The sequence below is a fragment of the Penicillium nucicola genome (assembly GCF_028828085.1).
Source record: "Penicillium nucicola strain IBT 29836 chromosome Unknown utg000007l, whole genome shotgun sequence".
Lineage (NCBI taxonomy): Eukaryota > Fungi > Ascomycota > Eurotiomycetes > Eurotiales > Aspergillaceae > Penicillium > Penicillium nucicola.
The window spans coordinates 371284-390540 of NW_026643131.1; the positions used below are offsets into that span (position 1 = coordinate 371284).

At 50.5% G+C, this 19257-nt stretch overlaps 11 protein-coding genes across 11 annotated transcripts; 7 read left to right on the top strand and 4 right to left on the bottom strand.

The window, feature by feature from the left end:
- Nucleotides 1-156: 156 nt before the first annotated feature.
- N7511_007196 (aromatic alcohol reductase) lies at nt 157-1220 on the bottom strand (the record flags this gene model as incomplete). Its single annotated transcript, XM_057129573.1, has 3 exons — nt 157-734; nt 794-1130; nt 1182-1220. The coding sequence occupies 3 exons, from the start codon at nt 1218-1220 to the stop codon at nt 157-159; spliced, it is 954 nt and encodes a 317-aa protein (XP_056982641.1).
- A 1575-nt stretch (nt 1221-2795) lies between these two features.
- N7511_007197 (class I SAM-dependent methyltransferase) lies at nt 2796-3755 on the top strand (the record flags this gene model as incomplete). Its single annotated transcript, XM_057129574.1, has 1 exon — nt 2796-3755. One exon carries the CDS (start codon nt 2796-2798, stop codon nt 3753-3755), a length of 960 nt encoding a protein of 319 aa, XP_056982642.1.
- Nucleotides 3756-4088: 333 nt separating this feature from the next.
- N7511_007198 (magnesium transporter CorA family protein) lies at nt 4089-6150 on the bottom strand (the record flags this gene model as incomplete). The annotated part of the gene is made up of 2 exons (XM_057129575.1): nt 4089-4668; nt 4781-6150. 2 exons carry the CDS (start codon nt 6148-6150, stop codon nt 4089-4091), a joined length of 1950 nt encoding a protein of 649 aa, XP_056982643.1.
- A 1183-nt stretch (nt 6151-7333) lies between these two features.
- N7511_007199 (homoserine kinase) lies at nt 7334-8512 on the top strand (the record flags this gene model as incomplete). Its single annotated transcript, XM_057129576.1, has 3 exons — nt 7334-7751; nt 7817-8115; nt 8168-8512. The coding sequence occupies 3 exons, from the start codon at nt 7334-7336 to the stop codon at nt 8510-8512; spliced, it is 1062 nt and encodes a 353-aa protein (XP_056982644.1).
- Nucleotides 8513-9115: 603 nt separating this feature from the next.
- Nucleotides 9116-9549, top strand: N7511_007200 (signal peptidase complex subunit 1; the record flags this gene model as incomplete). The annotated part of the gene is made up of 3 exons (XM_057129577.1): nt 9116-9163; nt 9224-9283; nt 9352-9549. The coding sequence occupies 3 exons, from the start codon at nt 9116-9118 to the stop codon at nt 9547-9549; spliced, it is 306 nt and encodes a 101-aa protein (XP_056982645.1).
- A 297-nt stretch (nt 9550-9846) lies between these two features.
- Nucleotides 9847-10353, bottom strand: N7511_007201 (SCF ubiquitin ligase complex subunit HRT1; the record flags this gene model as incomplete). The annotated part of the gene is made up of 4 exons (XM_057129578.1): nt 9847-9945; nt 9997-10067; nt 10120-10198; nt 10252-10353. The coding sequence occupies 4 exons, from the start codon at nt 10351-10353 to the stop codon at nt 9847-9849; spliced, it is 351 nt and encodes a 116-aa protein (XP_056982646.1).
- A 642-nt stretch (nt 10354-10995) lies between these two features.
- Nucleotides 10996-11919, top strand: N7511_007202 (uncharacterized protein; the record flags this gene model as incomplete). Its single annotated transcript, XM_057129579.1, has 1 exon — nt 10996-11919. One exon carries the CDS (start codon nt 10996-10998, stop codon nt 11917-11919), a length of 924 nt encoding a protein of 307 aa, XP_056982647.1.
- Nucleotides 11920-11995: 76 nt separating this feature from the next.
- Nucleotides 11996-12379, top strand: N7511_007203 (uncharacterized protein; the record flags this gene model as incomplete). The annotated part of the gene is made up of 1 exon (XM_057129580.1): nt 11996-12379. The coding sequence occupies one exon, from the start codon at nt 11996-11998 to the stop codon at nt 12377-12379; it is 384 nt and encodes a 127-aa protein (XP_056982648.1).
- A 1511-nt stretch (nt 12380-13890) lies between these two features.
- N7511_007204 (SMI1/KNR4 family protein) lies at nt 13891-15545 on the top strand (the record flags this gene model as incomplete). Its single annotated transcript, XM_057129581.1, has 2 exons — nt 13891-13901; nt 13961-15545. The coding sequence occupies 2 exons, from the start codon at nt 13891-13893 to the stop codon at nt 15543-15545; spliced, it is 1596 nt and encodes a 531-aa protein (XP_056982649.1).
- A 469-nt stretch (nt 15546-16014) lies between these two features.
- Nucleotides 16015-16707, bottom strand: N7511_007205 (thioredoxin domain-containing protein; the record flags this gene model as incomplete). The annotated part of the gene is made up of 1 exon (XM_057129582.1): nt 16015-16707. The coding sequence occupies one exon, from the start codon at nt 16705-16707 to the stop codon at nt 16015-16017; it is 693 nt and encodes a 230-aa protein (XP_056982650.1).
- A 749-nt stretch (nt 16708-17456) lies between these two features.
- gmtA (GDP-mannose transporter) lies at nt 17457-18769 on the top strand (the record flags this gene model as incomplete). The annotated part of the gene is made up of 4 exons (XM_057129583.1): nt 17457-17702; nt 17758-17845; nt 17910-18281; nt 18336-18769. 4 exons carry the CDS (start codon nt 17457-17459, stop codon nt 18767-18769), a joined length of 1140 nt encoding a protein of 379 aa, XP_056982651.1.
- Nucleotides 18770-19257: the final 488 nt, after the last annotated feature.

The following is a 19257-nucleotide window of genomic DNA, read 5'->3' on the forward strand; positions in this document are numbered from 1 at the left end:
CATTTCAGGTCTTGCATGGGGTTCGGAGAGGAGTTATATCCAAAAAAGCTGTCTTTCTTTCATGAACAAATAAGTTATAAATTACTTTATGGTCCTATCACAGTTGTCCACAGTGCATAATCAAGCTATTAACCTCATTGCTACTTGGGTCATTCTTCAAGGCCAGCTGGTATTCTCCGAACGCTCAATCGCCCTCTTAGTCGCCTCATCCAGATCCTCCTCAGGCAATCCAAGCACCCTATTCAGCGTCCCTTTACCACTAAAATCCCCAGACCCATCCTTATAAAAGACTCGCGTGTAAAGCATCTTCGCAAACCCAACAACGTCCCCCTTCTGCATAGCTTCCACGCCACCCTCATACCTCTCCTTCGCCGACTCCGCGGTAATTTTCCAATCCACCTTGGTCGTACCAGTAACTCTGTAAACCGAATCCAACATATCCCGCTGACTAACAGTAAACGAATCAACATAAACGACCTGATTTCTCAACTTCTCCAAGCAAGCCCCATCCGCCGAAACAGGCAAACTGAGCAGACTGGCAACAGCCCGACCAACCTGCGGCCATGTCGAAGTTGAAATCTTGACGTCTCCGTCGTCAAAGAGCGTCGCAGATCGATTGGCAAAGTCCACGCCGAAGGCTGGCGCAATTGCCAGACTCCATTCGTACCAGAATCCAGTGTTCACGGCGATGTAAGAGCTTTTGCCGAGATCTGCGATTGCTTGGCGGATTCCACCTATATGATGGACTTGTTAGGACGCACTGTGTATCGCTGAGTGAGTGGGAATTCCTTACCTTTTGGTTGGAAGACTACCACGTCCTTGACTAGGCTTTCGTTTGCCGTGTCTGGTCCCCATTCATTCGGCAGAATCCAGGGCACGCCAGCCTCGCCGGCTGCATTGATGAGCTGGAGATCGATTTCATGTGGTGCTCGACCACCTAGGGTGATGACGAGTGCGTCTTGGCCCTTGAGTGCCTCGACGATGGTCGCTGGCTTGCTATAATCGATTGTCTTTTCTATTACCCCTTCTGGGAGCTTGCTCTGGCTGCCGGCTCGTGCTAGGGCTGTGACTTTGTGCTTTCCTGTTTGGAGGAGTGCTTCGGTCATAAAGCGGCCGCTATTGCCGCCGGCCTGGGAGGTGGTTAGTGGGTGTTTTAGATGATACTGAATGATGTCACGTACTCCGACTATGGCAACGTTGGTGATGTGAGTTGGAGACATTGTGTTGTGCAGATCGTTTGAGCAACTTGGTCAGAGAAGTGAACTAAATATGATTTATATCAATGGAATTAAGAGGTGGAAAGACCGAGATGAACACATTCAGACCGAGCCCGCGGAGATATGACGGACTAACTCCGTGAACCAGGATTCGAGTATAAGTTGACGGATTAACATTAACTATTAGAGCAGATCATCATTATAGAGCGGACATCCGGGACTTGTACAGTGACTATAGCGGAGTAGTCTATTCGTTTAGTCTACACTTAGTATACTCTCAAAAAACGTTCACCTTGCATTGGTTATGTGTGAATTATCCAGCCCTCACTACCTAGTATTTTCTGACCTCACTTCAAGTCATGCTAAATATCAATAGCGAACAATGCAATCAACATAGAAATCATGGTCCTGGTTGAGATGAGTCCACATAGCCTTGTCGGAATCATAGCTGCGATGATCACTCCAGTTCCGAGAAGACATGCAATCAAAGCAATACCACATATGCCCATGCGCATCGATCTGGCCGGGTCGACCGGGGCGCCTGATAAAGTCGACATGGTAGCGACGAAGATGCTCAATGGCATCTTGGAGGCCGTATAGGTCTTCCCCATGCTCCGTGCATGTCAAGATTGTACTCATACCTCAGGAGGATTAGATCGTGCATGACGAGAGTCAAACCACCATTTCACTGACCGGCCACAAATGATTCTTTGTATTTTCCAATGTTGATGGGAGTTAGCAAAGTAGCTTAGGAGAGCGAGGACATATTGGCTGGGTTCTTTCCTCCTTTCTCAAGGGCTGAGACTCAATCATGCTCATCACTTCAATTTTGCTACATCATGACTGCGTAAGCGGTTCTACTGACATCGGAGAGCCTATAATTTCAAGTTGGTACTCGGATCTAACCATGGGGCTAGAATGTGCTATGACATGGCACGGTGAATAAGTGATGGACTCTTCAACGTTTCTCCCCTTGGCATCGAAAATATGACCGACAATGAGATTAACGATCAAAAGTACGATTTCTAGAACAGAGTTTCAAAGGATGCGACTAACAACTGGCCTGCATACGCAGATCTCCAGATCTGACAGGAAGCCCGAACACACCCGCCACTATTGATGACGAACCACGCTACTTATGCATGCTAAATACGCGACATATGCGGCTCTTTGTTGGCTTCTCAGGTCACCCGCTCGACAGCAAAGAAAGGATTCGTATTCGGTCTCGGGCCTACTCGGAGTGGTGACAGATAGGTCGATCGAGAATCTGAGATGTGGTGAGGTCTGATGAGTTAGGGCTAGGGATTGATGTGAGTGGGCCGAATATCCTTTGATCTACAGTACAGTACGTGGCTGGATAGGACTAGAGACTAGAACAATAGTTTTGTATTACTGCACAGTACTTTATCTGCCTGCGAGTCTGATCCTTTCGAACTGGCGATCCCAGAATCAAAAGTAACTTACTGTATAGGTCCGAGGGACTAACTTATAAGTAGAGCCTGCTGCCAACAACCCAACCCCCAATTCCTAATTCCCAACCTATATCAAACATTATATAGATAAACTACACTCTACACCATGTCGACAATCTCAATCCCCGAGCAATCCTCCTCCCACGAATACGGCTTCAACGCCAACCAAGGCGTAAACTGGTCCGACTACGTCCTCTTCCGACCCATCTACCCACCCTCATTCTTCAACCGAATCTTCAGCTACCACTCCACTCCCAATCCCAATCCCAATCCCAGTACCAAAAAGCAATGGGAAACAGCCCATGACGTCGGCACCGGCTGCGGCATAGCAGCCGCAAGCCTAACAACGCCCTTCAATAAAGTAATAGCCTCGGACCCCAACGAAGGCTACACAACCCTAGCGCGAAAAGTCCTGGTCACAGTTTCCGGCCACGCCGAATCCAAATTCCACTTCTTGCAAGAAGCCGCGGAGAAAAGTAGCGTGGAGACTGGGTCTGTTGATCTGATCACCGCGTGTGAATGTATGCACTGGACGAGGCCCGAGGCTGCGATTGCTGAGTTTGCGAGGCAGCTGCGGGCTGGGGGGACGTTGGTGATTACGCATTATAATCATCCGAGGATTGAGGGGAATGACAGGGCGCAGGTTGCTTGGGATGCGATTCGGGATGTGTATGTGGGGGCTGTTTCTGGGCCGATGTTTGAGCGGGCGTTGACGGTGATGAATTCTGCGTTTGAGGGGGTTGGGTTTCCGGTTGGGAGTTGGGAGGGGGTTAGGAGGTTGTATGTGAATGCGCTTGGGAGGGTTGAGACTTTTAGGTTGGATGAGAGGGTTGGGGAGAGGTTGGTTCAGGCGGGTGAGGAGGTGGTTTGGGAGGAGGGCGATGCGGATTGGATGGGGGAGCAGGACTTTGGGTGGTTTAGGGGGTATTTGGATACTTGGGCTAAGCCTGATGTTGGGGAGGAGGTGTTGAGGCCTTACTGGGAGGAGTTAGAGAGGGCTATGGATGGGAAGAAGGTTAGGACGGTGACGCCGTTTGTGATGGTTTTTGCTACGAAGAGGGCTTAAATGTGGTATCACATTGTCTTTCTATGAATCCAGTCCAGAAGTAGGGTCGAAAGGCATGGAGTATCAAAGTTCGAAATATCGAGGATCGATTGCCTGGTATAATACAAAGCCAATGATATGATGGAAAATCATAAGCATAATAAAAAGAAACCCGCTCTCAAGTATGTATACTGTATTCTGAAATAGATGATGTACTGTGAAACAAAAAACCAAGAAATTCAAGTAAAAACGCAAGGATAGACTCACGGAGCCATGGGAAAACAAGTAAGAAAAATGTAAATAAGAAAAAAAAAACAAGAAGATAATAGCAAGAACAGGAATAACAAGATAGGCTCACACCAGCCTCTGCCAGCGGGCCAATCCCATACTAACAACAACAATAACGCCCATGATACCAAGAATACCAAAGAACCATTCCAGGCCCTCGTGATGCATTCCAGGAACCTCGACGTTCATACCAAACAACCCACAGATCAAGTTCATAGGAACCAGGATCGTAGCAATGAGAGTAACCTTGCTGAGAACCTTGTTGACATGGTTACCCAGAACAAGGTTAGTGACATTGAGCTGGGCAAGATAGTTGGTATGCGAGCGACTGAGCATCTTTTCAAAGTGCGACAAGTTCGACATCATGGTCACGACGTGATCTTGAATATCACCCAGGTACAAGCCGATGTCACCACGGGGGGTGACTGAGTATTGCTCGTTGCAACGCTTGGAGAAGCCGCGGATAACATCGGCTTTGCCGCCTAACAGGCGCATCAGACTCATGACTTTCTTGCGGAGACCTCCGATGCGTGGGAGGAAGGACTCGAAGTCGTCGACACGCGCAATGAATACGTGATCTTCGATTGCTTCGGATTCGAGCTCCACGTCGCGGATTACTGGACCGAAGCTATCGACGATGTCGTCGCTGGTTTGGGTCAGTAGGTGTTGTCGGTGAGAGTGGAGAGAGAGAGAGAGAGAGAGAGAGAGAGAGAGAGAGAGAGAGAGAGAGAGAGAGAGAGAGAGAGATTGCAACTTACATCATGGCATAACAGATCCAGTCACTGCTCAGGGCCACATAGTCGCGCAGCTTTCCAATACGCTTCCGGACATTGGCGGCATGGGGGTTGTCATCAAACGAGAAGGTGAGCACACCATCGCGGAAGACAACCATGTAGAAATTGACTGGCTCCAAGAACTCCTCGCTAGTCTTATCCATTTGGTAGAAAGTCCGGAAACAGACAAAGTAGTACTGCTTGAACAGCTCAACCTTCTCGCGAGCTTCCTGGGTTTGAATATCCTCCGTCGTCAGCGGATGGATATTGAAGGCTCGCGAGATGGCACCCAATTCATCATCAGTGGGATTGACGACATCCAACCACCATACACCACCTTCGGGTCCGAGCTCGAATAGATCCCGGAAGGTTTCGCCTGGGAGCACCAAATCTCCCAGGTCCGCAGCATGCACCGTAGTCTGAGACTCGGACGAGAAGAAGCCGAAACGAGTAGGATCGTTTGTGTTTTGGAGTGACTTGAGTAGCTCCTTCTCATCAGTGATTTTGGGCTTCTTCTCATCTTCGTCGGAGGAATCCAACGTATCGGTTTTCTTGATCTCGCCGACCTCGGGGCTTTCGGCGCCAGGACGGAGGTCGTAGAAAATGCGAGGCTTCTTGCTCTGCGAGCTCATGCTGTGCTTGCGGCTGTTACCAGTAAAAGCCTTTGTGTTCTGGTTCAGAGCTACGAACTCCTCCAGTTCCTCGTAATCGATGACGGGAATGCGACCCGGCTCGTCGAAACAAGCCTCTTCAGCCGACTCAAATGGCATATCGCCCAGTTGGGGCCGAATAGCACTGGCATTGCTAAAAGTTGGACGGCGGTTGTTTGTGCCCCCAGACACGGTGCGCTGCAAGATGGCTTCCAAATCAGGAGGCGCATGGCTGTCCAACGTGTTTGCGCGTTCACGGCGACGCGGATCGGCAAAAGCTTCGACTGAATTGGGGGGAGATGAGGACCGAGCCGACACAGATGACGAGACCGAGGCATTGGCGAGGTCATGCTGCGCAATGCTGATATGGCGAGGGGTGTGGTATTGAGCTGCGGGATCGACCGAGAAGCGTCGTCCCATCCCAATATCATTCAGCGATTGATCATCGTCGATCATGGCGTTTTCAAAGTCTCGGAAGACAGGGCCATCTCGTAGAGCATCCTGCGCGTGCAGAAAGTCTGGTCGCCCGTGCATTTCCATTGCAGGGCTCATCTGAGTTGTATTATGCGGGCTGAGTGAGCGCTCGATTGGCGCCTCAATTCTGGGAGGCGTTTGCATCTGGTGTCGATGGTCGTCCAATTCAGGCACCGGAGTACTGAACCTGGTGAGGTCCATGTACCTCTCGGATCGGGGTGATTCGGTCATGGCGAAGTCTCGGGAGGTGAGATTTCCGGAAAAGCGTTTATGGCGCCAGATTGGATATATATGTTGGTGTTTAGAATCGAGTTGCTCTTCTTATTGAATTTAGCACGATGGCCGGAGCAGACGTAAGCCGGTACGAGGTTCGTTCAAGGGTGACGGCCCTCCATCCATAAACCAGACCCTTCCCGAGGGTCTGGCGTTACCGACACACGTCTGATGGCCACAATAGGGGAATGATGGTAAACCCAGTTAGGGGGGTCTGGTGTCGCCCCCGCAGAAGACCCTGAACTTAGGGCCTGCAAGAGGGTGGAGGAGAGAGGACTGGGTGTAGCGAAGTCCCGCCAACTTGATGAGGTGAGGAGATGGGGAGCTTGGGTGCTCCAGATTTGCAGATAGGCGAGAGGACGAAAGTCGTCAGCTCGCAAGGGGGGATTTCAAAGGACGTTGAGATTCGAGGTCTCCAAACGAGATAGATTCGCAACGTGTAAAGGCTGGCAGTGGTGAGTGGCGAGAATTGGCCGGGGCCGGGAGTGGATTTTCGGTCACGGTCCACAATCAAGCAAGTTACCAGAGACCACACAAAGCGAGATAAATCGAGAAAGACGAGAAATATAAGAGGCACCTCTAGGGCGTTTGATGATGGGGGAGAGAAGGAAGAAGGAAGAAAACAAGTGGGGGGGGGAGAATGTCACTGGCAGCAGTGCCGTGAAAATTTTCTAGCGGGTCGAGTCTACAACTTCAATTAGGCTCTCACATTTTAACTATAAATTCTCTCTTTTTTATTGGTGATGAGGCATTTATCGGGAATTAATACAGTTCTCCGTGCACGCTTGGGCTTTTGCACTTCGGTAGTCTCCGTGGATGATAAGTGCAGCTTGACTAATGAATCCCTTACAGTCGATCTCCGGTCAGATCTTGGACCTTGGAAATATCAGGGATTTGGTGGAGGTTTGGCAGCGTATAAATCTAGCACTCTCTTACTACAGTATACCTTATAACAACCAATGCAAAGAACTATTACTCTTCTCTTCTCCAATCATTCCAGTCGAATTTGAGTGTGAAATTCCCCACTTGCCTTACTTGGTTCCCCCCCCCGACGTCGGCCAATTTTTCCCGCCTAAGAGTCATATTAGATATCAGTTCTCATACCCTAAGGTAGAACATTGGACTCTCTATACATCCCACCATGTCTTCCTTTTTACTCAGAATTCCTTGCTCCTCGGCAAACATTGGCCCTGGCTTTGATGTCATTGGTCTGGCTTTGTCCCTGCACTTGGACCTCCACGTGACGGTTGAGGCCAAAGAGACCTCGGAGCTCCCTTTCAACTGTGCCATCACCTATGAGGATCAGAGCAAGAGTGTCGAGCAGATCAGCCTGGACCCCGAGGTCAATTTGATCACCCGTGTAGCCCTGTACGTGTTGCGATGCCATAACCAGCGGGCCTTCCCCGTGGAGACCAAGGTGCACATCATCAACCCCATCCCCTTAGGTCGGGGTCTGGGTTCATCTGGCACCGCAGTCGTGGCCGGTGTGATGCTGGGTAACGAGGTCGGCAAGTTGGGTTTGAGCAAGGAACGTCTACTGGACTATTGTTTAATGATTGGTACGTGCCGTGATCCTAGGTTGTCTGACCGGGTCCAACTCGTGCATAAACTGACGTGTGTATAGAGCGGCACCCGGATAACGTAGCCGCCTCCCTCTTTGGTGGCTTCGTGGGTACCTATCTGAATGATCTCAAGCCGGAGGATGTGGCCCGCAAGGAGATCCCGCTCAGTGAGGTCCTGCCTGCCCCTGCTGGTGGTGTGGATACAGGTATCAGGCCTCCAGAGCCCCCGATGGCGATTGGCCATTATCGGAAGTTCCATTGGGCCCCGGAAATCAAGGCCATTGCCATTATTCCTGATTTTGTCGTGCCGACGGCCAATGCCCGTAATGTACTGCCAGAGACCTACACAAGGGCCGACGTGGTATGTTCGCTCTCGCCTTCGTATTGGATCCGCAAACACTAACACTGGCCAGGTTTTCAACCTTCAACGCGCGGCCCTGCTTCCCGCTGCCCTGGGAAGCTCCCCGCCGGATCCTGATATGATCTTCCTGGCGATGCAAGACAAGGTGCACCAGCCGTACCGCAAGACCCTGATCCCAGGCCTGACGGAAATTCTCCAATTCATGACCCCATCGTCTCAACCGGGTCTGCTGGGAATCTGTCTCTCAGGCGCTGGACCAACCATTCTGGCGTTGGCCACTGATCGCTTCGAGGAGATTGCTGACCGCATCATCGCACGGTTCGCTTCCAACAACATCTCGTGCCAATGGAAGTTGCTGGAGCCCGCTCAAGACGGCGCTACTGTGGAGTATAACTAAACGTCTGGCGCGCTTTCTTTCGTCATAACATGATCGATGTCCCGTCCGTTGCTCATGTCTCCGTGAAAATGTCAGACATGACAGGGCGGCTGCATCATGTATTGTGCTCCGAGGGAAACTCATCTTGGAAGGGCAAGGATTCTGATTTCCTTTTCCTGCTACCCACATGGGTTATGCAAGATCTTGGCTCACCGCTGTTCCTTGCGTTGCAGGTGCATGTGGGCTCTTTGACTCGGAAGTTTGGGCATGAGCTCACTTTTGAGTTTGTATCTTGTACAGAATTTGTGCAGGATACAGGCGAGTCGCTCACAATACTATGATTGCTCGGGTAGACGATCTGTTTATGACAACGATATAGAGAGCAGACTTCGAATGAAATCATGATCACACGTACAACGAAAAGACCGAATAGACAAAAACACTGCAGGGATAATCTGAGTAGCGATTATCAAACGAATCTTAAAAATAAATGTATATAGTCTACCGACTCTCTGATAGCTTAGGTGGTGTATACAGTAGCGTGGAAGGCGGTGATGCATGATGCGGCAGAAGACTAATGACACCATTGCGATAAGCTAGGGATTCCTCCCCATCGACCTCACCATGGATGAACTACTCAATCCGCTACGAGATGCCGTTGAAGGCCAGATTGTATGTTCTCATCTCCCTTTCGTTGTTTATCCACAATCCAGGCTAACAGTATCTTGACAGGACTTCCACGGCCAGCACCTAGCAGAGCTACTTTGCACCATTTTACTGATTATCTCCGGAGTACGTATACTGCAATCATGAATGTCTTCTCATTTGAAATCAGAGTGCTAATCTCTCTCATGTTATAGGCTGTCAGTTTCTTCATCGGATACACCTACAAAGACATCTACCTTACATTATGGAGCGGGCTTGCGGGCACACTCTTCACTGCCTTTGTCGTCGTTCCCCCTTGGCCATTTTACAACCGGAATCCTGAGAAGTGGCTAGGCTCACAGAGTAGGAACACAAATCCGGGCATAGTCGTGGACGGTGTGAAAGTGCAATAAGCTGTCGATAGCTTCAAATTTAGGACCGAGCTTGGTACAAATTGAAATGGAAAGAATTACGGCAATGCTTGCTCTAGTATGAGAAGCTTGATTTTGCCCCAAGACATCCACCGTTATGACGCCCATCGACTCTCTTCGGGGTTGGCTTGTATGATACGTTGGTTCGGTAAAAGTCCATGTGGAATGAATCATAGCCATTGTTTTGGCATAACACAATATCGTAAAATTTTATCATGTAGTGTCCTCGAAAGAGGCCCTGAATAAAACGCTTGCAAAATAAATCCAGTCTCCATCTCTTTACCGGCCGTACTTCTGGAACTCCCAGTCGCGGTTGTCCAGTGGGCAAACCTGGCGGGTCTTCAACCATCTCGATATGCAGTGGAAGTGGAAGGCGTGCTGAAGATGGAGTCAGTCTGGGTTCACAGGGTTCAATGCGGCAATACTCACGTTGCAAATACCCCAGGCGACGGTGCACTCTTCGGTTGTTGATGAGCCCTGGTTGGCCTGGCATTCGATGCCTGTTACATTGTCAGCTTAGCTCTGGCTGGGTGAGGTGGTTTCAACACGTACAAAGGTCCATGATGTGGTTTCGGCAAATGGCACAGTTGTCTACGACAATGTCCCAGGCCCATAGGGCAACGGCATTCCACTAGCCTCTCAGTCAGTATTGCTAAGGTGCTGCTTGACAAGCTCATTGCGTACCTTCTTGATCTCGAACTTCTTCTTATCTCCGGCACTGTCAGCTTTGGCAACTGCCTTGCCCTTGGAGGAGCCAGCGGCTTCCTTCATTTCCACGTCCGCCATGTTGTGAGGTTGGAGAGGGTCGAATCGGAAATGCTTGGCAAGTGGCAGCTGGGGGTGGGGGTCTCAAGTTCACGGAATCACCGAAACTGACGTAGGTGAGGCTGCAACGGGCCACGAACAAAGACTAGGGAGTAGAAAGAAGTAGTATAGAAAGGAATCTGAATGGAAACGGTCGCGATCAAGGTCCAGGTCTAGGTCTAAGTTCACTCTAGAGGTACCCAAGGCATGTTTGACTCTGTTTGACTCTGTTTGACTCGGTTTGCTGAAGCCGGTGGCGGCTCTTAGTCATATCCCCTCTCCAACTTCGTCACTTTCCTTCCTCACACCACCCAACATGCTTCTTCGTTATCGCATTTCTCTTTAGAGATGATTCCCGTGCGTTTTCTTTAACAGTCCCTTCCTACTCTTCCTAATAGAGGCGTTTCAGTGATTCGTCTTTCTTTGCCTTTGACCCTTTGACTCTTTCTCGACCTGTCACTTTCCTCCTTAGGCGCCATATTCTTAATATTGTCTACCCTGCTGAGCAGTGATCTGACGTGATTTTGCCGTGATCATCTCGTTGCTTTACTGCTTCGTCATAGCGTTGCTCTTTTCCTTTTTCTCTTCACACAGGCTGCCTATTTTTTAAGCCGATCAGTCGACATGTCGACCCAATCTCCTCATCCTCCGACCCCCAAGGGTTCGCGCAACAACCGCCGTCCACAGAAGAAGAATATGACTCCTCAAGCTCCGAAACCAGGTCTCCTCTCGACCCCGCCATCATCTCCACCGCGGAATATGAGCCCAGCCGGGGCCCAAACGGATTCAAACACCATGTCGAAGAAGAAGCCTGCGCGATCTACAAAGAAACCGCGCGATAACAAGGCTCCTCCGGCCCCAACCAACGGATATCAGAATAACAACGGTTATTACCAGAATAATGGGTATCAAAGTAATGCCCAACGACAACCCCCGACGCAGGCTGTTACGTCCCCTCAAATGAAAGACAGTGCAGCCTATGCAGGCCCTACGTTCCACGCATCTCCCGCTCCTTCGGCGCTTCCCATGCCCAGCTTTTTCTCCAAGTCAGCTCCTGATTCAGATCTCGTACCACCGATCGAGACTGAGACCGACAGCGATACCGCGGAGAATGAACCCGAATTGGACGTGACTCCCTCTAAACCTCGCAGCCGCCCCCAAACGACAGGCAACGAACCGAAACCCACTCCTCTGGACTTTCTATTCCAGGCTGCTGTGCAAGCCCGGAATACCAAGTCAACGAGCAGTCCTGAGGTGAACAAGCTTCGATCGCCTCAGACTGAACCCAAAGCTATGCGCTCCAACCCCGATAGCATGTTTGCTTTCGAGATGGAGAATTCCGCGTCTCCGCGCCACTCGCTTATTGGTCCTTCTTTTGCTCCTTCCTATCAGGACCGCATGAATGCTTTGCAATCCACGCGGGCTTCGAGCACTCCCCAATCCCCAGATATCTCTGAGGAACAGCGCAGAATGAAGACTGCAGAGCTGAAGCACTTACTTCTTAATCCGCGTCCCCAGAAGCCCCCCCTCGGCTCAACCAACACCTGATCAAGCTGCATTTGGTGCGCGTCCATCGAATATACCTCCTTATGCCACCCCGATGCGAACATCCTCTGGGCCCCCAATGACCATGTCGCATGGATCTTTCTCTGGTCAGCAACAGCAGCCCATATCTCACAACGCTGGCCGTGCTCCTTTCCCTTACCCCCCTCATTCCCACTCGCCGCTGCGCCGTGAGGTCCCGCCTGCTCATTCACCTTACGGTGTCTCGAATGGACCCTCTCCGGCTCCGTACATGGGTCCTTACATGCCGAGTCCTCCACCTCAACGGCCCAACTACACTTCTCCGCAGCCACACTACCCGGCTGGCTTCGGCATGCCGACCAGCTCCCCTTCTGCTGCCCAATCTATGGACACTAAGCAAATCGAGGATGACATTCGACGGGTTTTGAAGCTCGGTAATACCTCGAGAATGCCGCCCAGTGGAATTCAGAGCTCCTTTGCTTAGTGTCTCTGCAGGTCATGATCTGCATTCTACCTTGTTACTTTCTTTCCCTTCTCTGTTTCTTTTTCTTGATTTTTCTTAATTGTTTTCTTTTGCATTGGTTCATAGGGCATCCTTGACTGGTCCAAGGTCTCTCGGTGGGGTTCTTTTTTGGTCTTCCTTTCTCGCGGCAGGGTGCTTGGTGTTTCTTACTGTGGGACTCTCGCGGTAATCTTTACCATGATGATGATACACGGGACTGGCTGCTCGGTACATTGATGAGGCGGTGCTTTTTGCCTTCTTTTCTTGCATCGTTCGGCGTCATGATGTTTTCCAAGTGCTGTTCAGGGGAGGATCCAGCCAAGGATGGCTACAACACGTTCATTTCTTTTCCTGTGCTTTGTTTTCACGTCTTCCCTTTGGGAATTGTCACTCTTTTGATTTCGTTTCCCTGTTTGGTTGGTCGCACTCGATCAACCTTGTCTTTTGGTGGATTCGTGGTTGGACCTTGACGTCTTGCCTGTTTCCATCTGGTGTGTTTCACACCCGACACTCATTTAGTCAACCTGTTCCAGAAACATCTCTCTTATTCCAGTAGTGTAGACTGGTAGGCAAGGTCAGTACAGACAGTCACCAGAAGCAAGCCACACTGCAACGGTCAATGTGGCGCTGTGGGCCCTCGACCGAACTTAACCGGTTCACAGGTTCACAGGTTCACAGGCTCCCTTCGAGTAGAAACCAAATTGACTCTGCCGATCCTAATTATCTGAATCCAGGGTCTTGACAGATTGTGTGCTTTTGAATTTTGCAATTTGCAGTTTGCAGTTTGCAGTTTGTTTCTGTTTCTATTTTTAATTTCCCCCCCTTAATGAAGGAGTAATTGGTCGAGTGTCACTAGTAGTTAGTCTTCGCCACAGTTGCACCCCGATCCACCTCTAATTTTATAATGTTCGAGTGTTTACGGGGCTAAGGGGGTTAGAGGTTCGAGGTTAGAAGACTGATCTTGAAGGACTCCATTTCTCCATTTGAACAGATTGACATATCAGGCCTTGGCTGGGATGGGTCTCGTAGATCTTGTCTCGGGCTTGATGAAGCTTAAATCTCAACTGCAGGAACAAATGTGAAGCTCAGTCTGAGTGGAACGGATGCGGAAATAGCCTACTACACAAAACAGAAGTAGAAAACAAAAGAAAAACATGGCTATGATGGGGTGTCGACATCATGGGATCTGCATACCTGAAGTCGATGGATGCGGCCAGGGGGGGGAAAGACATAACATCATAACAACTTCTTCACACATTCACACTCGCAAACGAAACCCTACGCCATTCACCCACCCCGTCACCGAGGCCCCCAAGATATAAAGGAAATCTTATATGTAAAGGAAGAGTGCACCCCCTCCACTTCTCCTTCCTTACCTAATTCTGGCCTCGCCCCTACCCATCTCCAAAGAAATTTCGCTTCTCCGACTGGGTCGGGCCTCCTTTCTCTTTATGATCTTCACTTAATAAACGGCTTATCTTCTGTTTTTCACAATGGCCAATATGTGTGTCCCTCTCGGTCTCTGTCTCTGTCTCTTCCAGTTCCATCGCTGACTTTCTACAGGGTTGGTTCGGCATGGCGCTCCTTTTGGCATACCATGACCTCCAATGACCGTCATGCCTCCCACGACTCTCCCTACCGTACTGGACAACATGTTCCTCTCAGTCAAAGCCGCCATGAGCCTCTCACATCTGTCGCAACGAGCGCAATCGAGTCTCGCCCCGATCTCTCCAACCCGTACGATGACGAGCCGAACAAGGGTTCGACAACCGCCCAAACCTCCGAATGGAATGGCTCCCCCACTGATGACTCTCCCACGCGTCCGTACTCACCTGGGATGAGATCTGTCGCATCTCAGAAGCGACGATCCAATGACCAGGGCGAAGGCGCACCCGAGATCCAGATGCAGAGTTTCCACGATGGGGCACCCCCTCCACCACCGGTCGCTCACTCCTGGAGGAAAATTGAGCGCTGGTTAGAACAAAATTACGAAGAGCTCTTCGACCAGCTGTGCGAAGGGTGTACCCAGAACGATATCAACGAATTGGAGCATGAACTCGACTGCAGTCTGCCGTTGGAGTTGCGGGAATCGCTGATGTGCCACGATGGCCAGGAACGAGGTGGCTTGCCCACTGGTGTCATTTTCAGCGCCATGCTGATGGATTGCGAGGAGATCGTGCAGGAGTGGAACAACTGGAAGCGGGTCAATGATGAATATCTCAGCAACATGCATGTCCCTGTATCCAGCTCGGCGGCAAGCTCATCGGCCGGTCCGTCTCAGCAGGCGGGTTCTCCCATGTGGAGATCGGAGTTGCTGGACCGTCAGGACTGCCAGCCTCCTGGGGCGGTTCAAAAAGCATACGCACACCCAGCGTGGATTCCCCTCGCTCGTGATTGGGGTGGCAACAACATTGCGATTGACCTGGCACCCGGTCCCGCTGGAAAATGGGGCCAGGTGATTCTTTTCGGTCGTGATTACGACTGTAAATACGTCATTGCTCGCTCGTGGTCTGCATTCTTGGCCACGTTCGCCGATGATCTGTGCAGCGGCAAGGTCATTGTCGATGAGGAGACGAACGAGCTCAAGCTGAAGGAGTTCCGTTCCCAGAATGTCGAGCCCCCATACCTGGAGATTCTGCGCTGGAGAACGGATCAGAAGTTTGGCCGTCGTGCGCCTCGTCGCAAGGGTCCTGGTCCCAACGGTCTGGGCGTAAATGCTTCCGGCAACCGGTCCAGCAGCCGAGAGTCGCCCTACGGTAGCCCAACACGAGCTGAGGAACGTGGCCGCTCGCCGCACCGTTTCTCCAAGGGGGGTTCCGCCCAGAGCCCCAAGACGCAATTCGGCGTCTCCAGCCCTCTTGCTCGCGTGACTGAAGAAACAACGAGTCCTGTGGTTACTGCTGGACCTGCCATCTCCGAGGACCCCAAGGAGTCCGGGAATGGCAAGGAACCCCAGACAGAAGATCTGATGGAGGTGGCAACCCCCCAAATCTCCAACAAGGAGAACGAGGGATTCCCCAAGGTTGATACCAAGGAGAATGACAAGACTGATAAGACGGACAAGAGCGACAAGAGCGATGCCACCGCAGAATCCTCCGCTGTCCTGGACTCGGAGGTGCTGGGTGAAATGAAGAACGTGGCTATTTAGATGATGTCTGCGTCTCTGATTCCTAAATTTATGTTCTGTTCTTCAAGGGCATCCATGCGGATGGATGTTGCACCATTCCAAACCTGCTTTGTATAGAATTCCCCCCCTGTTCCTTGTTCTTCTGTTCTCTGTTCCTCTGTTCTCGGCTTCAAGGCATTTGTTGTAACTCTAGGGAGCTGGTTCTATCCTGCTTCTTTTCTCTTTGGTTTTGGTTGCCTGGCTTTTTGTTGATGGTCTTTGATCCTTTTTTTTTTTTGCCTGTAATTCTATGATGACAGTCTTAGTGCTTTTCTTTTCGTGTCTGGCTCCAATCCATTTCAATTTATTTCATTTCAACCTGTATCAGAGTTCAAAACTAGAGGTTATATCAGACATCACTAGGCATGGGTATATCAACTGAACATGATCTATATAAGTGAATTCGTTACTATACAGACCACACCAACATCAACTTCACCAACTTCATATCTTAATCCCAATCCCCATCGTCATCGTCTCCCCGATTTCTCACATGAGGATTCCCACTGCGAATCCCCCTCTTCCCCTTGACCCTCCTCATTGTCCTCCTCCCACCCTCATCATCCCCACTATCATCCTCCCGCACATCATCATCATCCCCTCCACCCAACTTCGCCTGCAACAGCACCCCCTTAGCAACCAACCTCTTCTCCAAATTCTTCGCCTCAAACCCCTCCACCCCATCAAATCCCCGAGCCTCAAGTCCCTCAAACCCAACCACCCGATCAACCCCAACCCCATCCTTGAACCCAATCACGCACGGCAGAATCCGAATCCCCAGTTTCTCCGCAATGAATGGCGTGTTGCGCACGTCTACCCGCGCAAATCGCACCTCGTAGTGCGCGCTCGCTAGCTCGCCGAGTCGCATGTCCATCACCGCGCACCGTGTGAAATCCGGGTGCGCGAAGTGCACTAGACAGCGGCTTGTGTTGGTTGTGAAGTCGAGCACGGACTGGTCTGTTGAGAGCGTTGGGTAGATCTCATTTTGGATGATGTTGGTGCTGCCGGGGTTGTGGCTTGTGCTGTGGTTGTTCTTTTGCGAGGCGAATTCTTCGTTTAGTTGTTGGATTCGCGCGTCACGGTAGCTTGTGTCGTCTTCGTTTTCGAGCGCTGCGAAGAGGGCTTCGTCGTCTGAGTCGGTCATTTTGGTGGGGTAGTTGGTACTTTTGTTTTTGTTTTTTGGTGCTTGCTTTGCTTTGCGTGGTTCCTGTAGGTGGTTCCTGTTGGTGATTCCTTGTGGATTGGGACTCCTCTCCTAGCCTGGAATTGTAGGCTGGAGTTTGTTGACTGGGTTGAGGTGTGTGTGAGGAGGGTTGAAGTGGAAGATCGGAGCTCCACAGGTTGGGGCTCGGTAGTTTACGCGCTGGATATTGGGGGGTGGATGTAGGCAAAGAGGTGTTTCCGCTATGTCTCCAATTGAGGACTTAGTATTGGCTAACAATGCTATAGCTTGTATATAAATTGAAATTATTTGTCAATTGTCTTGTCTGGCTTCAGGGGGAAGTAGTCGAAGCTATAACAATATCACCATTGGCCTACAGGACCCTAACTGACTCAATGATCCAGTCACAATTGCAGTCTACTTTGACTCTTACTTGCACGCTCTTATCCTTCTTCTTTCTTCCTGACTGGATGTGATCCTCCTCCAGTGTTTCACTATAAATAAAATTACATGCTGAGTCAGCCCCCTAAATCCCCTGCTTAGGTAACGCGCTGCTTCCGGGCGAAATCTGTTGTTGTCGAAATCTCCCTTTACTTTCGTCACTTCGTGAACACTCCCTTCTTTTGACTCTGTGATCCTGTGTGATCCTGTCTTGGCTGGTGCTTCTGTCATTTCAAGCCTCCCCCACCCGACTCCTCACTACCCAATCACCCAAATCCCCAACCGCCAAGATGGTCGAAGTCAAGAAGTCCGACGACTACACAGTCGAGATGGGAAAGCTCGACTCAACAGGAAAGCAGTTTGAGGCTGCACCCTCACCATCTCCCTCACCCCGCGCCGCCCCTAGCGCCATGTCCAACAGCCCTGCCCTGCCCGTTCTGGCATACTGCGGATCCTCTATTATGATGACCGTCATGAACAAGTATGTTCTATCGGGTCTAGACTTTAACCTGAACTTCCTCTTGCTATGTATTCAGGTATGTGAAGACAATTGTGGTCTGATTCTGAGAGTCGATTACTGATATCCAACAGTCTTTGGTTTGCATTGCCGCGATCCAGACCTGCAAGTCTATGGGTCTCATTACCTACCGTGACTTCAGTGCCGATGAGGCGCGCAAGTGTAAGGGATCCAATTCTGAGTGTCAAAATTCAGCAGCTAATCTTTTTCTTCTCTTGGATCTTAGGGTTCCCGATTACGCTCCTGTTGATCGGCATGATCTACACTGGCTCCAAGGCTCTCCAATTCCTCTCGATTCCTGTCTACACTATCTTCAAGAACTTGACCATCATCCTTATCGCCTATGGTGAGGTCCTCTGGTTCGGTGGCTCCGTCACCAGCCTGACCTTGTTCTCCTTTGGTCTCATGGTTGTCAGCTCGCTCATTGCTGCCTGGGCTGATATCAAGCACGCCGTGGAGAGCACTGGTGACACCTCCAGCAAGGTTTCGACCCTGAATGCTGGATACGTCTGGATGTTGATCAACTGCCTGTGCACCTCAGCTTATGTCTTGGGCATGCGTAAGCGCATCAAGCTGACCAACTTCAAGGACTTTGACAGTAAGTGGCCTTTTTAGTCTTCATTGGAATGCCTGTTGACCTCTTTCCTTCCAGCCATGTTCTACAACAACCTTCTGTCCATCCCTGTTCTGATCGTTCTCACCCTCCTGGTCGAGGACTGGTCCTCCGCCAACCTGGCCCGCAACTTCCCCGAGGCCAACCGCGACGGCATCTTCTTTGCCATGGTCCTTTCCGGAGCTTCGTCCGTCTTTATCTCGTATACCTCTGCTTGGTGTGTCCGTGTGACCTCTTCTACCACCTACTCCATGGTTGGTGCGCTCAACAAGCTGCCCATTGCTGTGTCTGGCCTTGTCTTCTTCGATGCACCGGTCACCTTCCCCAGTGTCTCCGCCATCGCTATCGGTTTCGTCAGTGGTATCGTCTATGCTATTGCCAAGATCAAGCAGAACGCCAAGCCCAAGACCGGTGTCCTCCCTACACCTGTCAGCGCCAGCAGCCAAAGCATGAGAGACTCGCTGCGCTCTTAAACCGCATTTGGCACTATGTATCTGACTGGTCAGCGCATATATCAAAAAAGTCACCGTCCAACCGCCGGTGCTATCTTTGCATGTGACATTATGATTCACGTTTCATTGCAGCCGAATTATGGGCCTTTTCTTGTCTGGTCCTGATGGAGGGTCTTCCTGTGATCACTTTAGTCGGTGTTGGTGTTTGATTCCTTCTTCTTCCTGTTCTCCTCTTCTTCCTGTTCTCCTCTTCTTCCTTTATTTCCCTCATCTGACATCTATAGAGGGAACTAGTGAAACAAATATGTTTTCTAGTTTGACATTCCCCTTCCCCCTTGATCTCGATCAAAGTATGATTTAATTCTTCTTTTTTGACATGTGGCCATGGCATTTATTTGTTCTTGTCTGTCTTGTTTCTGTATATAGCTATGCCACGCTCTGTTTTTGCCAATAGAACGTGTGTTTGGATAACTAATTTGATGGTTCTTGGAAATGATTCCAACCTATGT